We start from the raw sequence: 20,948 nt of genomic DNA, 5'->3' as shown, positions 1-20,948 counted from the left end.
GATTTTAATAGTCGACGTAATCGTGACTAGTCGACTAATCGTGGCAGCCCTAGAGTCAGCTATAATAACCTACCCGCTTCTCGTGGTTTGGAATGATGCAGCGGACGAAGTTGGGCTGGGTGTTGTGTAACGTGGTCATCAGTTTGCCCAAAGACTCTTTGTACAGCTGACCCACAGTGCGAAACATGCCCTTCTTGGATTTGGTGGAACTGGGCGCTGAGCTCTCAGACATCTTGGTCATGGTCTCCAGACCTACAACTCGATCCACTGACATGGAGAATAAAACAGGAAAGATTTATGACAACTTTTAATGCCCTGCTTTATGTTATTGCTCTACTGTGATGACGACTCACCGTCTTTCCACAGATCCTGAATGAAGGCACTGGAGGAGTTGTTGAGCAGAGCTGTTACGTTGTCATTCAGAGGGTCCATGTTCTTTGTCAACCAGTTGGCGGCATTATAGTCAACCTGGAGTCACAATTTTTAAAAGAAATCTCAAAATATTTAAATCACCGTGTTCAAAATCATAGAGTCCATTGGTTTCCACTCAGCATTTATCATACACCTCACAAATATACACAGTACTTCACTGGATCTAGACCATTGAATTGGTTGTTGTTTGCAGAAAAATTGCATGAGAGAAATTAAAATCACATCATAGTCAAGAGCAACAGAACCAAACAGACCCACTCTGTTCCACTGCGAGTCGTTTAAATATGTTTAAATATTTTTAAATATTTTTCACAAATGCAAAGTTTTACAGATGACTGTCCGTCTCGGGAAGCTGTCCTCACCTTTCCAGCGTAGTGCAGGACAGTGAACATCAGTTTGTCTTTGTGCTGTTTGGGTTTGGAGAATTTAACGTGACCAGTGTGGGTGTTCAGCAGCTTGTCCACGAAAGAAATATCAGTGGCTTTGGGGAACCAGCACTCCTCGTCCAGCAGGGCCAGGATACCCGGAGGGTTATTCTGGAAGAGAGCGTCGGATCCACGGCTCAGTTTAAGAGAACATTTTTACAAACAGTTACTTTTTGATCAGTGTCGAGTACAGGGATGTTTGAAAGTCATTCCTATACAGGCAACCATCCTTTATAGCAGTCCTGATAGGAGCAAAGAGAACGCAGTCCCTTCCTCAAAGACCTCGAAAAATTAACCTAAAATTATCCCCATATGGAAAAGAAATAGTAAAAACTTATATGCGATTACTCGTGAAAGTGGCCACTTTCTCATTACTTTCATACATTGTTTTACTAAGTATCCAAAACATACAAGATTCATTATATAATTTTTCAAGGGATCTTATATCTGTTTTCACACTTTTATGCTTTTCATACAAGTTTCACACAAGACAGATACAAACTTTATAAGATTTATATATATCTTTTCCATATGGGTTTTTGTTGGATGTTTGGGAATAACATGATGGAAAAATATTTTAAGGGCATTTAAAACACATACTTTCTTCTCTTATCATCTTGTTTTATCTGTCCAGAATAATCTTAATTAGATAACCTGTTTAAATTTAAACCTTCTTTAAATTGATCTGTTAACAATCTTACAGAAAGATCTCTTTGCTCACTCTTCATTTGTTAAAGACCGTGAATGTTATCTTAATTCATCAAATTGCTTTTGTCCTGTTCATAAAATAAAGGCAAACTTTGAGTTATCTTTCAATTAATCCTTCGTTAACTTAGATGCCATATTTTCTTCTTTTGCATTTATCAGTTGTGCAACTTTATTGTTATACATGTTAAGTTATACATGTTAAGTTGCTTGTGTGTGTAGCTGTCTGACCGGCCTCTCGATGAGCTCGATGCAGGGCTGCAGGTCGAGGCCGAAGTCGATGAAGTTCCACTCGATGCCCTCCCTCTTATACTCCTCCTGCTCCAGGATGAACATGGTGTGGTTGAAGAGCTGCTGCAAACGTTCGTTGGTGTAGTTGATGCAGAGCTGCTCGAATGAGTTGTCCTGTGGGATCGAAATTCATGATTAAAAACTGACAGAAACACAGAAAAACTTGTCACCCTCAGCCCTCGATTTTGTAGAACAGACCAGTGAGTCTGCACAAAGATCCAGGTAACTGGGGAAAAAAGACCCCAAGACTCTGAAGCTCATTCCCAACCAGTGTGGTCAATCCACCATTTTCCAGTTAAGAACCAGCGATAGAAATGCTATATCTCATTTTGGCCACTACAAAGGAGGCTGCTTGGAGCTTGAAGCCAGAAGAACCAGAGACCAACCAACCCTCTTCTCTTCGTCTTTCATTATGAAGAGGACACGTGACAGGGTGGGGCCTCATTATGGTTGTGCACACACTAAAACACCCATAGAAGGGGACACGGGACTTCTCCAAGTCTATAAAACACGACTGAATTTCCTCGAGAAGATAGAGAGCTGGACCGGCGTTCCACAGAACGAAAATCTCATTGTTTCTCCTTAGTCCTCCACCAGGAGTGGGCTCTCCACCCTTATCTGGCTAAGACCCACAGACAGAGGTCTTAATTCTCATTTCCACCACTTCTCAGTTGACTGAAAACCAGCTAAATGAAACAGTGACTTCCAGCTTACATTACTCTGAAAAACGTATCAACAGGTCGTACAGGAACTGAGGTGCTCTCGGCAATGGACCTCGAGGGATGCATACCCTCAAATATCCTCAACAGGATAAAGAGCCGGTCCACTTTTACGCAACTGCAAACCTGGCTGTTCTTCTTGAATGATTAGTTCGACTGACTCATAGGAATGACATGAAACAGTGAAATGTTTCATGTCATTCCTATGACACACACTAAAAGTTAGTTTTTAGGAATCAGTTACCTCAAAAATCTCAAAGCCGGCGATGTCCAGGATGCCGAGGAAGGATGACGCCTGCCTCTTACTCTTGTCCAGAGTCTTGTTGACTCTGGCGAGGATCCAGCGAAACAGACGCTCGTACATGGCTTTAGCCAGAGCCTCGATGGCGAAATCAGCCTAGGAAGGGAGATCGAAAGGACATGAGATTGAAGGCTGCCGTCTTCTGTGTTTAATTAAGGAGGTTTGGTTTGCTTCTCGGGTACCTGCTGCTTGGTCTGAGCCTTCTGCACCACCTCCCTGCCCACTTTGATCCTGGGCGTGAGGATGGCGCGGGTGAAGTCGGTCACATTGATGCCCTGCAGGTGACACACCTTCTGTGCAGCTGTGAGTCGAGGCAGAGAGGAGGTCAGAGAGGTGAAGATGCTCATTTACAGAACTGGTGATGGTGCTTTTTTGTTTTAAAGTTACCGGTGTTGTCGGGCATCGTCGCCTGCTCGTTGTTCCTCTCCTTCTCAAACTTGATGTTACCCAGCTGGAGCACACTGGACACCACCTTCAACATGCCTGCAGACAGGAAAAGGAAGAGCAGGAGCATCAAACTGATTCAGATCAAATATAACTTCTTATGTTCCACTTATTCTTTGATAAGTAGGGTACTTCTTTAACTAAAAAGGGGCATCAGAAGCATGAACCTGGGTTGCCCCAACACCTCAGAATTAAATTTGGAGGTGATTTCTGTCTACTTTCTTATAAACCCCAACTTTTCCTCATTTAAAAATATCCTAAAGTATAATTTCAGTCCTTTTATTTTGTAGGCTTGAATAGGAAGTCTTGCATAAATTGTTGGGAATCTTGTCATTACGTGGTCTCTGTACCTAATCGCTCCTCCTCAGTGAAACCCATGATGTCCATGGCCTCCAGCGTTTCATCAAACATCTCGTTGTCCTCCTGCCCGGGGATCTCCACGTGACCCTCTATCAGGAAACGATAGCTGCTGAAGTCCTCCAGCAGCAGCTCCTCTACAAACAGAGAGAGAAGACGTTACGCTGACTGAGTTTAATCCGTGCAGTCGCTACAGAGGAAGCAGCTGGTTTCCAGCATCATTCACATAATTTCATATCTATGCTGACATCAATAGGGCTGAAAATGAAGCAAAAACTGCTGTTCCATGTTAAAATGTTCATCTTTACAGCAGAAATAAACACGTTTACATCCTAATATAAAAACAGTTTTGGCCTCTATGGATTGTTTCCTCTTTTATAACATCTCCAGGAGTATATATTTTTAAATAACTTATCCATCTGGATTTTACTGAGGCCTAAAGTTTGGGGTGTGGCTGCTTTAATGACCAGCTGTGCAGACACGGAGTCCAAACATGGTTAAAACGGTGACATCACATCTGCCTGTCGTCGTGCTACGATGGGTAAAAACTGCAGAGTGGACAAAGATGGTCCAGCTACAACATTTGATTGCTGATGATATTATTGACTGAAGGAAATGAATGAAGGCATCTTTCTTTTTGACTAACAGCTGACTTGAACACACTGTCCACCTACACAGATTCATTTATGTTCATCTGCATGCAAACTCTGTCTCACTCGTTGGATAGTAAACTTGAAACGTAATAGGATGTTTTCACAGTCTTTCAGAGATGATCAAGTATCTGAATCATAGAGTCTGTAGATCTACTCTGCACTCTTGCTGCTTGTAGCTCCTGAAAAGCAGCACCGAACTTCACCCTTCAAAACACCAAAAGCTGATGGATGATGTCACGGTGGCCATCATTTATACACAGTCTCATTTGACTGAGACATGACTCGCAATTTAACAAAAACATCTGTTATGACTTTCTCAGTCAGGCTCTGATCTGCAGCATCTGTTTTGCAGCATGATGAGCTTAAAATTCATATTTACCAATAAATTATAGTTATTACTATGTTATGACAGCTTCCATCTGACCCCAGGATGGTTTAAAAATGTCAGCTTGTCCCTTTAAATGAAGGATTTTTTCCTGTGGTTTGAGCTGCTCACCTCTCATCTTGTCTTTGGCTCCAGCCACCATGTAGTAGAAGATGTGAAAGGCTCTCTCGGTGTGTGCCTGTCGAATACAGCGAGACTTCTCCAGCAGGTCTGACCAGGATTAAGAAGAATGACCCACTTATTCAATGCTTACATTAAAAAAGGAAAAATTTAACTCAAAGTAGGATACAGGTGTCGATATTCGCCCCGACGATGTAGCCGGTCACATCAAAGTTGAGTTTGATGAACTTTCCCTGCGAGCAGAGAGGACGACAGCAGCTTTAACTTTATATCACAGGTATTTTTCCATCTCTGCGTTGACAGACTGAATGAAGTTCTTACAAATCGCGAAGAGTTGTCGTTCTTGATGGTTTTGGCGTTTCCAAAGGCCTCCAGGATCGGGTTCGCCTGCAGCAGCTGCTTTTCCAGCTCCCCCTGCAGCAAAAATGAGGTTAAACAGCTAAAAACATCTCTGCTTTTAAACAGAACAGGTCATGATGTAAGGCTCACAAAGCTTTCCTGTTACATTGATACTGAAGTAAAAACGAGTCTTTATGAGATTTTATACTCACGTAGGCCAAAGATCCCGCCTGCTGCTGCTGCAAGAGAAACACGCCGGTTAGAAATCATAAAATATTTGCATTTTCCCCAAAATTGGCCTGAAACGCAGCAGCGGAGCAGCAGGGGTCAGAGGTCAAGCACTGATAAATCCTGACTAAACAAACCAAAGATGGTTTATGACTGGATTAAATGCAGCGGAGCGAAGAGCAGATGTAACGTTCAGGTTAGTGAGAAACATGGAGACTTTTCTTTGATTTTTCTTTTAAATCATCAAAGATAAAGAATTAAAAGCCCCGCCCCCAGCAGCAAACAGCAGCAATCTGTCCTCACCTTGGCCACGGCGCCAGCGACTGAATCCTGTCGTACACAGCAGAGTTTGCACTTTAATATTTTATAGCAGTTTTTTCAAACTTAAAGCTCATTCTGATTTCATAATGTCTGAACTTTCAGTCTGGATCCTGAAACCTTATCAAACTTTTAGCTTTTGTCTGATTATTTGGCTGCTTTGGGCTTTATTTTCTTTAAAAGAGTCAGAAAGCTTGAGGCGCTGGTACTCACAGGGTTGACGGGGTTCTTGCCCTTGTGCGAGGAGGCGATGACGGCGAGGTACTGAATCACCTTCTTGGTGTTTTCTGTCTTCCCGGCTCCAGACTCACCTCTGGGTGACGCAGCAGAGACTGATTAACCTCCTAACACCCAGCTGCTAGTTTTAGCGTTAGCCTGCTAGTCAGCTGTAACGTTTCTTTAAAGAGAGTTTTCAGCTGCAGCTCTTTTAAAATGATAAACTTGGATTAAGTAACACAATATTTGAACACTAGCGATAATCAATTAAGGATTATAAAAGATTTATGATGAATATTCCCATCGGTCGTGTTATTATTTACATGTAAAATAAAAAAGTGCTTCTCTTTTAAAAGCAGGCACCAAAGTGGACACATGTTTTGGAGTAAATGAAACTAAGTCGATTAATAGCAGGGATCGTAAAATAAAAGTTCTGTGAAGGTTCTTAGATATCCAGGTCATCGTAGTCTAAGGAGCTTGGAAAGAAAAGCATCTGGATGTCTTTAGGTTACTTGAAGATGTTTCACCTTTCGTCCGAGAAGCTTCTTCAGTTCTAAGAGCGACTGGTGGAGAGTCACAGACTTTAAGCCCGACGGGAGTGCTCTGAGAGCATGTCTAAAGACATCCAGATGCTTTTCTTTCCAAGCTCCTTAGACTCCCCATTTTTATGTTTTTACATTGTTTTACAGCAAAAGATCCCATTTTTGACCAGAACCACCCTCTCAGATGTAAATACCTGTTGTTTTCTTTGTCTTTGTGTAAATAAATGACATTTTGAAACTCCTATTCTGATAATGTTTTATGGGCCCCCAAAATTAAAACGGTAAACAAGAAAATAGTGAGAATATTAAACAGGACAAAGTCGTTTGATTTGTTTTTCTTAGTGTAAAGTGGACCTTTATGACATCCCTAAAACGGCCATCTCTGGCACAGAGGCCCCGCCCACCTGCCGTTTAAACTTTGCTTGCGAGGGGCAGCCAATCAGGAGAAAAGATAAGAAGCTTAAACAGCTTGTTTCAGACAGAAGATCTGATCTGACAGCATCACTGTGGGCCAGTGTAAGAATAATTCAGCTTATTTTGAACTCTGAGTCATGCAAAGCTGCTCTGGTCTAAATAGATGGAGCTGGAAATGAGGTGAACTGGTCCAGTTAAAGGTTTGGGTAACAAACTGGTGGTATGTGTCTGTGATGGAAAAAGGTCAAGTGCTGTCTGTTTTGACTCACGTGCAGAGAATAGACTGATCCTCGCGGTCTGTGGAGAGAGAGAGAGAGAGACATAATGTGACACTGAACTCGTCAAACTCCAAACACTCGGACACGAGAGCGAAAGAGATCTCGCTCACTGGGAGATTAGCCTCCATCACTCATATCCTCTAAAAATAGCAGGTGGATGCAGGACTCCTTCACTGTAATCTCGTCTCACTGCTCCATGTATGGCCATCCTGGAGCTCAGTGGAAAGTATGGAGCTGCTCTGAGGTCACCGGCGGACCAAACGGAGGCCAGACGGCACGCTCCGAGGCTTCAGTCGAGGTTGCTCAACGCCATCGCTCACCTCTGAGAAAGAGCTGTGATGTGACTGTTTGTGGCTGCTTCATGTTTTGTACAGCAGCGTCAGAAGCAGCAGGACTTATGGGACTGAATGTGTTTTCATATTTGTGGGAGGAGATGGGGGCATCTGGGGATAGTGATGGTCGATCTGAGGGGACAGGATGAGTGTTTGTGTATTCATCTGATACACACCAGCCTCATGTGTCTTGAAAACTTAAGCGCTCTTACATCAAAAGTCATAAAACACAAGATAAATGCAGCATTTAGTGGAGAGAGTATGTCATTAGAGAAAAGGGTGGCCGTGCAAAATCCTGTGAGAGGTCTGCCCGGGAGTCAAACGTCCGACCAGCGTGCTGCGATTTAAAAGTCAGTTTGTGTGTTGGCTGATGATGCAGAAGTGGATGAGCAGGACTTATCTGCTTATCCAACTCGGGGTCATGGGGGTGGGATGGTGCCTATCCCAGGTGCCACAGGGTAAAAGGTGTTGTACATCCCAGATGTGAAACCAACCACACACTCTCACATTTACACCCAATCAAAAGTCACGTCTCTGGACACAGAGACCAGCACGCTTCTGAATCTGACAAGTGTTTCAAAGAAAGCATGTTAGCATGATCCAGCTCCTCTGACTTCCCTGGTCCAGGTGAAGCCAGGTGAAGCCAGGTGGGCTTTCTCAGTGCTGCTGACTCCCACTGCTTCAGGCTGGGGGTGCCAAACATGCAGAACCACAGAGTCCAATCCAACCCACACTGGAGGGTTGAAAGTGTGGAAATTTTACGACAGTCATTATTCTGAGGGTAACGTTTCTACACAGGAATGAAAACACAAAGAAAGTGAAAAGTTCTTTGCACATGAAGGTTTTGTGCCTTCATAGATGCTGTAAACTGTACGGGAACGGTAGGTTCAATGAAGGTGGGAAAACAGAGACACGTTGTTTCTCCCCAAAGGGAGGGAGTATGTCACCGCTCCATTTGTCTGGTTGTTAGCAGTCTAGATGTAACTGTCATATTCCATGTGATGGTAGAGACCAATAACAGCTGGAGTGGATTTAATTTAGGTGAAAATCTGGTCAAAGTCACACCAAACATCTTCCAACTTTACAACAACACACTGGAGCTTGGGGGACATGAGTACCTAGAGTGGCTGAGCGTTTGACCTTGACTTTCACTGTTAGCTGCCAAGGTCAGAGTTGACCTTGTAAAAAATTTCAAGAAATCTTATCAAGTAATATATCATATGAGAGAGCATGGACAGAGCTCTATAACACACCGTTTATCAGTGCGATGCACAGGTAAACAGGGGGAGTGCCATCCACACATTATCTGCAGGTCCCCAACTTCCTCACACTCTTCTGGTCACACGCCCAAACCACCTCATCTGATTCCTTTGCAAGTGCTGCTTACATCTCATATCTGTGATCTCATTCTTTTAGTCACGACACAGAGGTCCTGCTCACAGGTGAAGGCAAGAAGATGGATCCTCAGCTTTACTTTCACCCTCATCTCTCTCTTTGCTTACAGTTTCCATGCCTCCTAAAGTCCCGTGGCACACCTGGACTCGGCTCAAAATATGTGCTTTGGACTCACTGGTGCACCTTCCAGGTTTGAAGTGGCTCAGGTTAACGGTTGTTGGGACAGGTGAAGAACAGTTGGATGGATAAAAATGTTTTTGTTATCGTCACAGAGCCTCTAAGGAGATCTGTATCTTTATATTTACTATAAAACTGGTCACTTATGTGCTAAAATATTGAAATATTCATAATTCAGCATCTTATTTACAAATTTCAAAGGTAATTTTGGTTAAAAAAAGTTTTCTACAATGTGAAATATTGTCATTTATTTACCTGAGTGCATTTCCCACCTGTCGTTTACTTCTCGATGGTCTAACTTTAATATAAACTTGACTAAATTCTTTGATTTTCAGTCATCTGGGAACATCTTTGATATTTCCAGTGATGCTGATGGACATGTTTGTTGGTTTGAGATACAAAAGCATTTAAATACTTTCTGTATCAAACACAAAGTGTGTAGCTGCTTTTCTTGGACTCTTGATAAGAACAACAGTCGTGTGCGTTTTACCGTGCGATCTGTTGTCTGTGCATGCAGACAGTTACCCTGCATCATGTTCCTGTAGGCGTTGTCCGTGATGGAGTAGATGTGCGGTGGAACCTCGTGGCGTTTCTTGCCCTTGTACATCTCGATGATCTTCTCAGAGTAGATGGGCAGCATCTTGTAGGGGTTCACCACCACGCAGAAGAGGCCCGAGTACGTCTGCGGAGGGAAGAAACATCACTTTATCACCACGCCGGAGCTGCCAGCTCATTCTGACGTCTGTTTTCTACTCGAGTTTTTAAAATGTTAAGACATCGCCCAGTAAACTGGTGCTTTGATATCTGATTACTCACGCACAGCAGGAATAAGGAAGGTTATCTTATGCTGTACATGCAGATTTTAGTACTCCTGTAATAGTTCATGAACAGGTGTGTGCTCCTAATAATGGGAGTCATCGTGTTTGACAGGTCACAAGTAAAAGTGTTGTTTCAGCTGTGGCTCAGTTTCAGGTGTGTTCTGCTTCCTTCTTAGAGCTCCTGTCTGATTGTTTGACTCCTCCCACCTTCTTAAGGGACTGGCCACACCTCGACGGGGGTGCATTCAAGATCAAAACAGTGTGAAGTGTTGAAGTGGCGCCTCGCTCTTTTCATGCACGAGCAGGTTCATGTGCTTTATTAACCTGTGACTATAAGAACTTCCACCTCGTTGACATGTTTAAAAGTCAAGACTATAAATTAATTTTCGTTATAAACTGTTTCCTGACTGCTTCTTGTTGCTGCTTCGTCTCTTTTATAACAATAAAGTTTCATTCAGTTTGTTTTACAGCAAGTAGAGACAGAATAATAAAGCAGCCTTAGAGTCAAATGATGGGATTAATTATACTGATACATGGTAAGAATGAATGTAATCTGTGTGAATCAATGCCCTGTTTTGTCTAATCTGATGGCTTTAATGATTAAAACAAGATTATTTTGCTTCTGAATATATTTAAACCTAATCACACGCTTCCTTTCTAACCACAACATTGTAGAGAAAACTTCACATTGCTGCATTAATTCAAACTGCACAGGCCCTGCAGCTCGTTCTCTTAATAATCCAACTTTAGGTTGAACAATAGCGGTGGCTCGAGTTAACGTCAGAGATGGTTTTAGCTGCTCTGAAGTCCTCTGCTCATATAAGGACTGGAGGAGCTGGACCTCCTAACTCTCGGGGATCTGCACGGTGGTCTGTATGAGATGCATGAGCTCGGATTCAAATTTTTACATGCAGTACCTTATTAGTCTTTGAAAGACTGACTAAAATAATACAAACATAAGCTGCTGATCTTTCCAGTACATCAGTCCTTAAACGAGGACTTTCCACCTGAACGTTAAGTCTCTTCAGCCTCTGAGTTTATGAGGGGCTCTCAGCTCTCCCGTCTCCTGCTGACTTTGTCTTTACTGCAGTTTTCTTTACGTAAAACCTTACAGCACATTCAGGTTAACACCTGATTCTTTCAATTTGTCTTCAACATATGGGGGCAGAGTTTTCACTTTAGTTCTATAAACACTGACCTGTGTGGTTTTTATAGAACAAACTTCCTTTTTAATGTAATTTAAACACCGTTTATAACAAAGAGACTTAAAATCATGGGTGCAAGTTTGACTTGAGCACCAGATAAATCAGGCGCCAGGTGATCATTGAGTGTTTTCCTCACATAGATCAGGCTAGAGAAGTATCTCTCGCGCAGGTTGTGCAGGACGGAGGCTTCGTTGAGGAAGGTGAGGGCGGCCATGTCCTCCACCTTGCTGAATTTGGGTGGGTTCATCTTCTGGATGTCGTCTTTGTTCACCGTCACCTTCTGACCGTTGGAGAGCTCCACCAGCACCTGCAGAGCAGCGGCAGGTATTCAGCACAAAAATTCAAACATCACATCGCCTGACAAACCAAACAAACGTGTTGGTGTCCTGCACATCTGTGTCATTCAGAGGAAACAGGTTTGAGAACAGGTGAGAGAAAACTAAAAAAGACAACGAAGAGAAGAAAATCTCACAAGAAAATTAAAAATGTTGAAATTCTACATTTAATTTATCTCAAGTTTACTTTTTAATCTTTAAAAAGTAATTTCCGAAGTTTTACACGCGAGGAAGAAATGTCTGTAACCGCTGTGTCTCATGTTCGTCCATAACAAAACAATTCCCATAGAGTATTCTGGAAAATATGGAAGCTTTTCCATTTGTTCTTGTGTTGACTCAGTTTGCAGAAAGCGGTCCCGTACTGAAGTGCCAGGTTAAATTTAATTAAAGAGTTTAAGGGTAAAACTCTGTTAAAAGACCAGAATCACTGTTACTCTCTTCATAAAGTAACAAAGTAACAAAGACAAACAGTTGGTGTAAATGTTTGTCTGCAAGCTGCTTTGCAACCCCACTCTGCTTCAGCTCCTTCTTTTCACGCTGTTTCTGACTTAATCAACATCATATTTGTGTTTTCTGATGGCTCCTGTCAATCATTCTTGTTTCCATGCATACCTGGTCACCCTTCTCCTCCTTGATGCTCGCCGGCTCGAAGCCCTCCCTCTCTGACGGCACCCACACCATCTTTTTAGCTGCCCAGTCGGCCTGGGCCACGCCGCTGTTGCGGAAGTCGTTTTCCAGGAAGAGGTACTTGTCGTCGGTGTCGGCCATGTTGGCGGTCGGATCGACCTGCGGGTCAGCAGCGGCGGGATCGGAGTCTAGCGCTGGTGGTTCGGAGGCAGTGACGCTGACGTTTGAATCGTCGATTGGGACCGGCTCAGCCTCTGATATGTGAGTTGATTTGACCTCTGACCTGCTGACAAATCAAAAATGTGAATTAAAAAAGACGCTTTTTCTTTCTCTGCTTTTTTATATTCACTGCAGTTTTCATTTTGCCTTATTGTACTCATAAACCTGCCATTTATCTATTTTTATGCTGCTACAGGTTCAGGCTGCAGGATGATTTCCCGTGATGCACTGAGGACCTCTTTTCACTCCCCACGTGTTCACATTTTTATATCTATTAGCTTATGTCTTTGCTCCCATGATTGTTTCTGTGTCTCTCTGTTCCTCTTTTCAGACCCCTCCCTGAGCCTGGTTCTGCTGGAAGTGTCTTCCTGTTAAAAAGGAGTTCTTCTTTCCCGCAGTTGCCAAGTGCTGCTCATAAGGGGTTGATCTAATTGCTGGAGTTTTCTCTGTAATATTACATGGTACTTACCTTACAGCACATGCTTCATATCATTGGCCTTTTGCAAATTTTCTTCCATCCTGCACTTTGCTTACAGGATCGTACCTGTGCTGACCTGCATGCCAACAAGCTATCTAATGCATTACAGAAAAAAAGGAAAAGCTGATGCTGAAAACAATTTCAGTAGAGTTCTGTGTATCCATTCACCCATAACTGAGATTGTCTTCAATCGAGCCCAAAGTCAGTGTTACGACACTCTAAAGGAAAGCTTTTATCGGCATCCAGTTTCATCCCAGAAGGTTGGACAGTTTAGTACATGTAAATTACAACATTTATTTTGTTTCCCTGAAACTTCCTACACACCCCCTGAGCTCATTATTTTTGTTTTTATATCAGGATGCTCTTGGTTTTATTACATCAGATGATGAGTAGCTGTCATATACAGGCTTGTGTGGAATCTTATAAAACTGTAATTAGAGTGAATTATTTTGCATATAGAGGCTAATATGGTGGTTTTGTTGAGCCCAGTGCATCCCACTAACAGCCCAGAGTCATAGCATAAAGAACTGGTGCTCTATAAAAGAAAAATGAGTTTCAAACTCCCCAATTTAAAAACAGCAGCTCACAACTTAAAAAAAAGAATCCATCTCCTGGTTTCTCCATAGTTTTCCACCTGCCAGCACCAGGACTCACAGCAGTGTGTGCGCTGCAGATAATTATGTTTCCAACACAAGATTCATATTTTATATTTTGGGAGTAAAAAAGACCAATTTTTAAAGAAAAAGACTTTGTTGGAGGCATTTTTTCCCATACGGACTACTGTTGATGTGTTTTTGTTTTTTTCATGCCTTTACTGAACAGGACAAATGGATAACTTGTTCAGTTTTCTGAAGGAAAAAACTACGCCTACGCCTTCAGCGCAACTTGATTTAAAGACCAAACTATTTTGTAGCACAGTCTCACACAGCATCAAGCAGAGGAGGACAAATAAAAGCATCTTTCTCACAGACTTCTGAAACCTTTCAGGGGCACATAAAGGCTAAGAAGTGATGAAGACGCGCCAGCATCAATAAAACTGACTCATTAGCTCATTTTTCTGCCTCACGCTTCCTCCATCTGTGCCTCCAACTGCTGCCTTTGCATCTCACAGCTCATTTACATCCACTTTCAGTGAACTGTCTCACAGATTACATCTGATAAATAAATGCCATATTTCCCTAAAGTTTGCATACAGCTACTTACTCACTTATCCTCGTCTGTGCCTCTGCGTGCAGGTCACAAGGCTGCTTTGACCTCCCATTGAACAGCAGGCAATAAAACATGAAAAGCAGCACACAGATAACCCCGAGTATCAAACAAGTGAGCTGCCATGCTGGAATGCCCATGTTTGGCTAACCCTTTGCTCCTGGTAGCTTGGTAGCCCAAAGAGGGATGCTAGGGACTTAGCAGGCATACTACCTTATAAGGTGCAGCTCATGTGTCCAGCCAAGCTTACCGTTTACACCAAAATGGTGACATGTCAGGGGGGAGCATCCATGTGTGGCTACTGGCACACGGGCTATGCAGAGCAGGTGAAATCAGCATCCTGCATCATTTCTGACACTTTTCACAGTTTAAACTGAGAACAGGTCAGCCTGGAATTATTGTTAATGACGAATAACAGATTCAGGGTCATGCAGAAGGCCATTAGTTCCTAATTACACCTCATAAAATAGAACATTTCTTTTGTCTTGACACAAAATAGCCACCTGTTGGAGATTCATCTACTGAACATTACACATTTCTGCAAGTTTAGATGCATCCACACAGGCTGTAACTCACTGAGCAGGGCAGCAGCTGTAGGTTGGCATCAAAACTGTGGGAGTATTAAAATTTAAATTAAAGCGCCGTACTCACCGTTCAGGGCTTCAGTCCTCAGTGCAGGATGCAGGCTGAGCTCCAGGGAAATGAGACTCTCATGTCAGGTAAATGAAGTGATGGTGATGATGAGGATGAAGATGATGATGATGTCCTTCCTCCTCCCCTGGCATTTAAATCAGCCGCGATACCTGGGGGTGGAGCCCTTGGGCTCCTGCCTACCTCCTATCCAAAGTTAGCAGCAGGTCTTCATTCAGCCAATCAAACGAGGTTCAGTCAGTCTGCCTTCAAATTAAGAGCCCACGGTTGTTCTGGCTCAGCTTGATGACATGTATCTGCTAAAGTGATAACAAAATTGAGTTGGTTGTTACACAGAGGTGCTGGAAAGTGCCTACATTTCAGGATTTTTCAGCACTTCCTTGTTTTGTGCCGACAACACACTGGGAATCCATAAATTAAGCTGTTAAAACTAACAATATAGAAAGTATAGAAACTTGGCTTCACATTAGTATGTTGCACACATGACCAATAACCAGTGTTATTAAATGATCCTCAAACTCTGCTCTTCTACCTGCATTTTCTTGTACGTGACAGGCTTCTTTTACACTGACTGTACATAAAAGATGGACTTGGTCTCTATGACGCCTGGGTTGTTTTTTCAGAAGCCCGGGTGTGTCAAATGTCTGCCTCCGCCTCTGCTTCACCCATTGGTTTTGAACTCCTTCATGTCACAGATAGGCCACGCCTCCAATAATGCAAACTTTAAACCTTCATGCAATTTAAGCAGGTGAGTTATACAAACATTCTTCCTTGTATATCGGTTAAGATAGAGACCAAAATTGTTTTATTTCAGGCAGTAAACATTTTTATTTCTGCTGTAAAGTTTCAACACATGAGTCTGCAGGAACTCAGGAGTCTCCAGTGGACATTAGAGGAACTGCAGGTTTCGTCTTAAAAAAACAATGTTTTCATCCCACTCTTTTTGTCAGAAACTCCGGGATTAAGCTTTTATGAGAATCACAAATTTAAAAACACCTTATTAGATCAAACTGAATAAAAGTCCATAAAATATTTTAAACTGGCTCCACACCTGAAACCTTTCTCTGTGTAAACTTAGGTCATTCACACAGTATAAAATCATGCAAATCATTAAGTTTTATTGACGTTTTAAACAGTGTCTCAAATTTAAATAGCAGACACATCTGGGCTAGTTTTAGCACTGATGGCTCAGTTACATGTCATGTAGTCCAGACAAGTGTCAAAGGTCACGAGGAGAGAATAACTATGGGTTACAGCGATCGTAGTGTGACCCGGACGTGCAGACATAAAAAACAAGTCTCCATCTTTGTTCTTAAAACAAAACAACTGAAATAAAACGATTATTGTGTCCGAATCTGTTTCTCAGTAATGCCATCATTTTACTTTTCTTTGCTTTTTCTTTGCTTCGTGAAAGTCCAAATTCAATCCTTGCCAGACTATTTCAGTTCTTATTCATTTATTTAGATCATTTCTTTTCATTATGATCATAGTTTAAGGAAATCCACTTCATGAAAAAGACAAATTCCTGGATTTTTCCTGGGTATCCATCCTTTGGCAAGCCCTATTTTTAACCAGTTTTATTAACTGGGGTTTCATTTAATTAAGCTTAATTGAAAATTTTGTTTATCAGATGGTCAGAAACATTAAGAATGGCTCAAAAGAGAGCGCCAAAACATAATAATAATTAGGCTACTGTATGTGATCAGGAAGGTTTATGTGCACAGTCAACTCTAGTCTGCAGCAACTGAAACAGTTTTGTGAATTTTACTCGATCACAGCTTAAATCTATGAGATTAAGTGATGGGGCTGTCACTGTGTTTTTTCCTCTTCTAAAAATTGTCACTGACAGACAAAAGCGACTGAAATGATAACATTAATCCTGCTTTTGCATTTATTTTGAAGGCTTACGCGCATCAAGAAAATCTTGACTCCTGCTGGCTTGCCGTAGTCTATTTCCATGGTGACAACAGTAAACAAGAGCGCCGTTATCTGTTTAAAAGTTTCTCTGTTTCTGGCCCGAAGGCTCAAATGTCCGTTCAGGCGGATCCTCCGGAGCAGGAGGAGACTGATCTGCTCTTCATCGTGTTTGAAGGATCCTCCCCGGAGGATGTGTCCCACGCCAGGCAGCTGTGGAGCTCCCTGTCCCTGCTGCCGCCGCTGGAGTCGCGGCTGGTGTCGGCGGATATCCGCCAGAGGCTGCCGGTGTCTCGGCCGCAGCGCAGCGGCAGCACCGCCGCCGGTCCCGCTCCGGAGCCGCAAAGAGTCCCCGATCCTCGGCAGAGGCAGGAGGAGAGGCAGCGGTACGCGGCCATGGGGGACCAGAGGAAGGAGATCCTGGCTCTGCTGAGGAGGCAGAGGGAGCGGAGGATCCAGAAGGAGCTGCTCTCTGTGGCCTTCAAGCCCAAAGAGAAGGTCGGCAGAGAAAACAAAGGAAAAGAAAAGCCTGAGGAGAACTCTGAGGACAGGGAGCTGGTCAGGCAGCTTCAGTAGGAAGAAACTGGGAGTGTAGAGAGGAGCAGGTGTGTTTGAGATAAACTGCAGGATTAGTTTAGTGTTCAGACAACAAAACGTCTCTCACACACACTGCCTTAATATATCAAAACCAGTTTATCCATATGACTGCTTCAGTATGGGCACACTGTGGGAAAAACAGATATGTAAAGCAGTGTAAAAAAAAAGTATTATAAAGGGGAGCCAAACAGCTCTGGTGGCGACTAAATAATATTTTAAATACTGATCTGCTGGCGATCCTGTAGAACAACCGGAAGTCACAAAAATGGGACTAAAGTGGTTAAAAATTAAATGAGGGAGACCGGTTTCCTGTTTCTTTTTCTAAAGAATGCACTTCTGTAAATATAATTATATAATATTTAATAACATTACATTATGCAATAAAAGCTGCTGTCCTAATTAAATGGTTCAGGTCATGTCTTCTGTTCTATTACAGGTGTTCCTCGGGGATCCATTCTGGGACCTCTTTAATTCACTGGGCTGATAACATTTTAAAGTATATCTGGCCATTAAAATGTTTCTTTTTTGTTTAACTAAAAAAATGAACCACATTACATTTATATGCAAAGACGATGCTTTATAGGCCACAATATTTTTGAGTAGTCACCAGCAGCCCATCTAAGTTTAGGGGGTGAGTGTTCGATTAACATCCACTGCTGTTGGAAGAATTTTGAAGAATATAGATATTTCCACCCAACAGCATCACTTTCATTGAAGAGACATGCCATACCACACAATTTTACAAGTTTTATAAGCTTGTATGATCTAAGTCTTACCAGGTTTTATTTAAAATTTAAAACGCACTCTTTATTGGAAAGGTAACAACCTCTGCTTTCTAAAAATATTCCTAAATGTCACGGACAAAAATAAAACCCATTTATTCTGCTGATGAGCTGCTGGGTCATAAGAAACTATATCTGCTAATTAGCTTCACACAGAGAACAGATGAGGCGTGCTTTGTAGTTTTAATCTGATTTTTTATGTAAATAAGAATAATCTGATTGTGTTTGGAGTGTTAGACTGATACTGGTGTCAGACACAGCGTACACAGCAGTTTGCTTCAAACAGCATTACATAATGTGATGTGAAGCCTGTGTGGATATTCAAATTCCAAATGTCCAGTGGAGAAGGGCGGACCATAATAGGATAAGAAGAGTCCTGCTGACTGTTGACTTGAGCTAATTTGGTTAAAGTTTTCAAAGCGCACAGAAGCCCATCGCCTACAAACACTCTTTAACCTCTCAAACCCAGATTGTGAGAGTAAGTCACTCTTAAGTGACTCTAAAGTGATCCTCCACTCAAAATCCAAGTATCCGAGTATCAATAATGCCCTTCAGCGCTGGCTATAATAAGAACGTCACTAGTACCTCTCCTAATGATCATTTCTTTTATGGCATTGTTGAAACTTTAATATTGGATGCTGTGGAGATCCTAATGTGACCCAATCTTACCATAACCTTTGACAGAAGTTCGGTAAGGGCTTTATTGCTTTATTACTTCTTCTTATGTCCTATTATTGGATTGTCAGTCATCTGTGAAGTACTTTGAAGTTCACCAACCTGCTTGAAAGGTGTTTACATATGATTCATTATTTCTCAAAGAGACCATTATGAACATCAACAGGCTCTGTATAATAGCTCACACAGAGTTTATATTAGATATGTGAGGTTTCAAAAACACTTCTCCTCTTAGGCTACGTTCACACTGCAGGTGAAAGCGCATCAAATCCGATTTTTTTGACCCTATGCGACCCATCTGTCCGATCATGGTGTGACAGTGTGAACGGCGCAAATCCGATATTTTCAAATCCGACCTGGTTCACTTTCATATGTGGTGCTGAATCCGATACATATCTGATGTTTCAGAAAGCTGCTGTTTGATGGTCAAGTCGCATTAAATCCGTCTTTTACGTCACTGACACAAGACAGACGCCAATTATCAGCGCCGGAGAAGACGTCGCGAACGCTTCCTGGACATCCAGTGAAACTGTTGGAAAGACAACGTGAACATTTTCTTTGTACTGTATAATCTGCAGATTCTGACAGAAATCTGCAACTATCCTTTGAAGCACCGCTCCTCTAAAACAGCAATAAGGATCATTATTAGGTTTTTTACATTATTATGTAAATAACAAAATAACTTAAAGCAAAAATTGGGAAACGTAAAGTGCGAAGTCTTTATATTAAGGCCATCAGTCAAACATACTGTTTGCTCTGGGTCTAAACAGAGCGCGTTGTGTGTGACGTCTTCTTTTGCGCATGCGGCCGCTTTGAGCGTTCACACTAGAGCGCGTTTGCTGTCGCATTTTATCTGTAGTGTGAACAAGCAGACAAAAAATCGATTTGATCAAAAAATCTGAGTTGAGCATTAAGACCTGCAGAGTGAACGTAGCCTTATAGTGTGCTGTAAATTGAGAGAACCAATCCCATTTGGATTATGAGTGATAATGCCGTGACCATCCAATCAGACCTACTTTGGGCTGCGACTCTGTGAACGGTCCGACATCTTCCTCCTTGAGATTTGGACAGCCTTAATTTGGAACACCTGCCAGTTTGTCCCGTTCAGCCGCGGCCTGTCTGAGAGTGCAGTTACGTCGGTAATTGCACTCAGATCTGTCTCCTGTCATCATCGTGGTCTGAAAACACCGTGATACTCACCTGGAGGTTCAAAATAGAACTTCTCCAAACCCGTGCTTGACGTCATAGTGGCTGTGTCCATCTTTTATGTACAGTCTATAACATGGGTGGAGGAACTCTTGGGCTCGAGGGTCGGTGTCCTGCAGGTTTTAGATGTGTCCTTGATCCAACACAGCTAGTTTAAATGGCTAAATGACCTCGTCAACATGTCCTGAGGTTCTCCAGAGGCCTGCTAATGAACTAATCATGTGATTCAGGTGTGTTGACCCAGGGTGAGATCTAAAACCAGCAGGACACCGGCCCTTGAGGCCTTGAGTGCCCCACCCCTGGTCTATAAGACTACCTTTTTGAAGCCTTTGTCATCGTCATCTTGGTATTTGAATAAAAGCGTAGAGCTGTCGAGTTATCAGCTCATGCTAGAAGTGGTTATCTCGGTGGATCTCCGTCTCCTGACAAAGCATGAAACAGTCGCGTAAAAGTAATGTGTGCATAAACTGACATGTTTTACTTTGGTTTTTAACCTTCAGTGTTGCACGAGTCTGCAGCTGTTTCCAAACCACCTCAGAGCTTTAAAAAACAAGGCAGCTGCTGCTGTAGGAGTTTGTAGCTGAATGATTAGAATATGTTAAAGGTTTAAGTATTTATACACGTTTATGCGTTTTGATTAGGTTATTTTTATTTAGCTTGTTATTTAGTCTTATTTTTCTTTTGGTTGTTTAGTTGTTTTTGAGAAGGTAGAGAGGTACAGGATCAGCATGCACTAAAGAATCCATTTATTTTAGCAGTGCAAAGGATGAAATAAACCATAAATTCCACTGATTTTATTTGAGTTCTTTTTCCTGCATACATTATTTGCTCATCATGCATCAGTGTCCTTTTAAATGGTAGTTTTTCAGTTTGAATGTGAGCAATAGCCACTATAGTTGCAGTTGAACAGTGTTGGTGCCAAACATTGAATGAAAATTAAATAAATCTGTGAACGAGAATCATAAACTGTGAAAGTAAGTGCATCTGTGTGGGACTTGCACTTATCTTTTCTTGTTTTTCTTTCCTACAGCTCAAATAATTGTTTTTTCAGAGATTCTTCTTTAAAGTTTAATACTTGGAAACTTGATTTAGGCAATGGTTTCAAATGTGATCTTTAACTTGAAAAGATTTCAGCAGCTGACGATTTAAAGATGATTTTAGAGG

General features: G+C 42.2%; 2 protein-coding genes and 1 long non-coding RNA gene across 4 annotated transcripts in view; 1 reads left to right on the top strand and 2 right to left on the bottom strand.

Annotated features, from left to right (window-relative positions):
* Positions 1–14,698, bottom strand: part of LOC102212650 (myosin-11-like) — a 29,181-nt gene extending 14,483 nt beyond the window's left edge. Inside the window, exons 1-19 of one of the 2 annotated variants that reach the window (XM_005739919.1) lie at positions 14,611–14,698; positions 12,042–12,342; positions 11,231–11,401; positions 9,597–9,753; positions 7,159–7,186; positions 5,931–6,030; positions 5,703–5,729; positions 5,384–5,410; positions 5,154–5,246; positions 5,002–5,065; positions 4,824–4,922; positions 3,668–3,811; positions 3,261–3,356; positions 3,056–3,174; positions 2,817–2,969; positions 1,794–1,967; positions 795–968; positions 354–468; positions 74–267 (exon numbers count right to left, since the gene is read on the bottom strand). In XM_005739919.1, the coding sequence (XP_005739976.1) occupies positions 74–267; positions 354–468; positions 795–968; positions 1,794–1,967; positions 2,817–2,969; positions 3,056–3,174; positions 3,261–3,356; positions 3,668–3,811; positions 4,824–4,922; positions 5,002–5,065; positions 5,154–5,246; positions 5,384–5,410; positions 5,703–5,729; positions 5,931–6,030; positions 7,159–7,186; positions 9,597–9,753; positions 11,231–11,401; positions 12,042–12,197 (2,091 nt within the window). In that variant the 5' untranslated portion in view covers positions 12,198–12,342; positions 14,611–14,698. The remainder of the gene's footprint in view (positions 1–73; positions 268–353; positions 469–794; positions 969–1,793; positions 1,968–2,816; positions 2,970–3,055; positions 3,175–3,260; positions 3,357–3,667; positions 3,812–4,823; positions 4,923–5,001; positions 5,066–5,153; positions 5,247–5,383; positions 5,411–5,702; positions 5,730–5,930; positions 6,031–7,158; positions 7,187–9,596; positions 9,754–11,230; positions 11,402–12,041; positions 12,343–14,610) is intronic. The other variant, XM_005739920.1, reaches the window with a different exon arrangement.
* Positions 14,699–15,851: 1,153 nt separating this feature from the next.
* On the top strand, positions 15,852–17,642 carry hoatz (HOATZ cilia and flagella associated protein). Its single transcript, XM_005739917.2, has 2 exons — positions 15,852–17,129; positions 17,558–17,642. Exon 1 carries the CDS (start codon positions 16,639–16,641, stop codon positions 17,098–17,100), a length of 462 nt encoding a protein of 153 aa, XP_005739974.1. The 5' UTR covers positions 15,852–16,638; the 3' UTR covers positions 17,101–17,129; positions 17,558–17,642.
* On the bottom strand, positions 16,940–19,894 carry LOC106456309 (uncharacterized). Its single transcript, XR_001290461.1, has 3 exons — positions 19,779–19,894; positions 19,595–19,697; positions 16,940–17,003 (listed from the first exon to the last, which is right to left on the bottom strand). It is a non-coding gene; the product is annotated as an uncharacterized LOC106456309 (long non-coding RNA).
* Positions 19,895–20,948: the final 1,054 nt, after the last annotated feature.

This window comes from Pundamilia nyererei, unplaced genomic scaffold (assembly GCF_000239375.1).
Source record: "Pundamilia nyererei isolate P.nyererei 1_Seehausen unplaced genomic scaffold, PunNye1.0 scaffold00095, whole genome shotgun sequence".
Classification (NCBI taxonomy): domain Eukaryota; kingdom Metazoa; phylum Chordata; class Actinopteri; order Cichliformes; family Cichlidae; genus Pundamilia; species Pundamilia nyererei.
The sequence above is the reverse complement of the archived record's forward strand: the minus strand, read 5'-3'. Positions and strand labels throughout refer to the sequence as shown.

Excerpts from the sequence above, each read along its gene's own strand:
- hoatz (XM_005739917.2), top strand. The coding sequence starts at position 16,639 with ATGTCCGTTCAGGCGGATCCTCCGGAGCAGGAGGAGACTGATCTGCTC.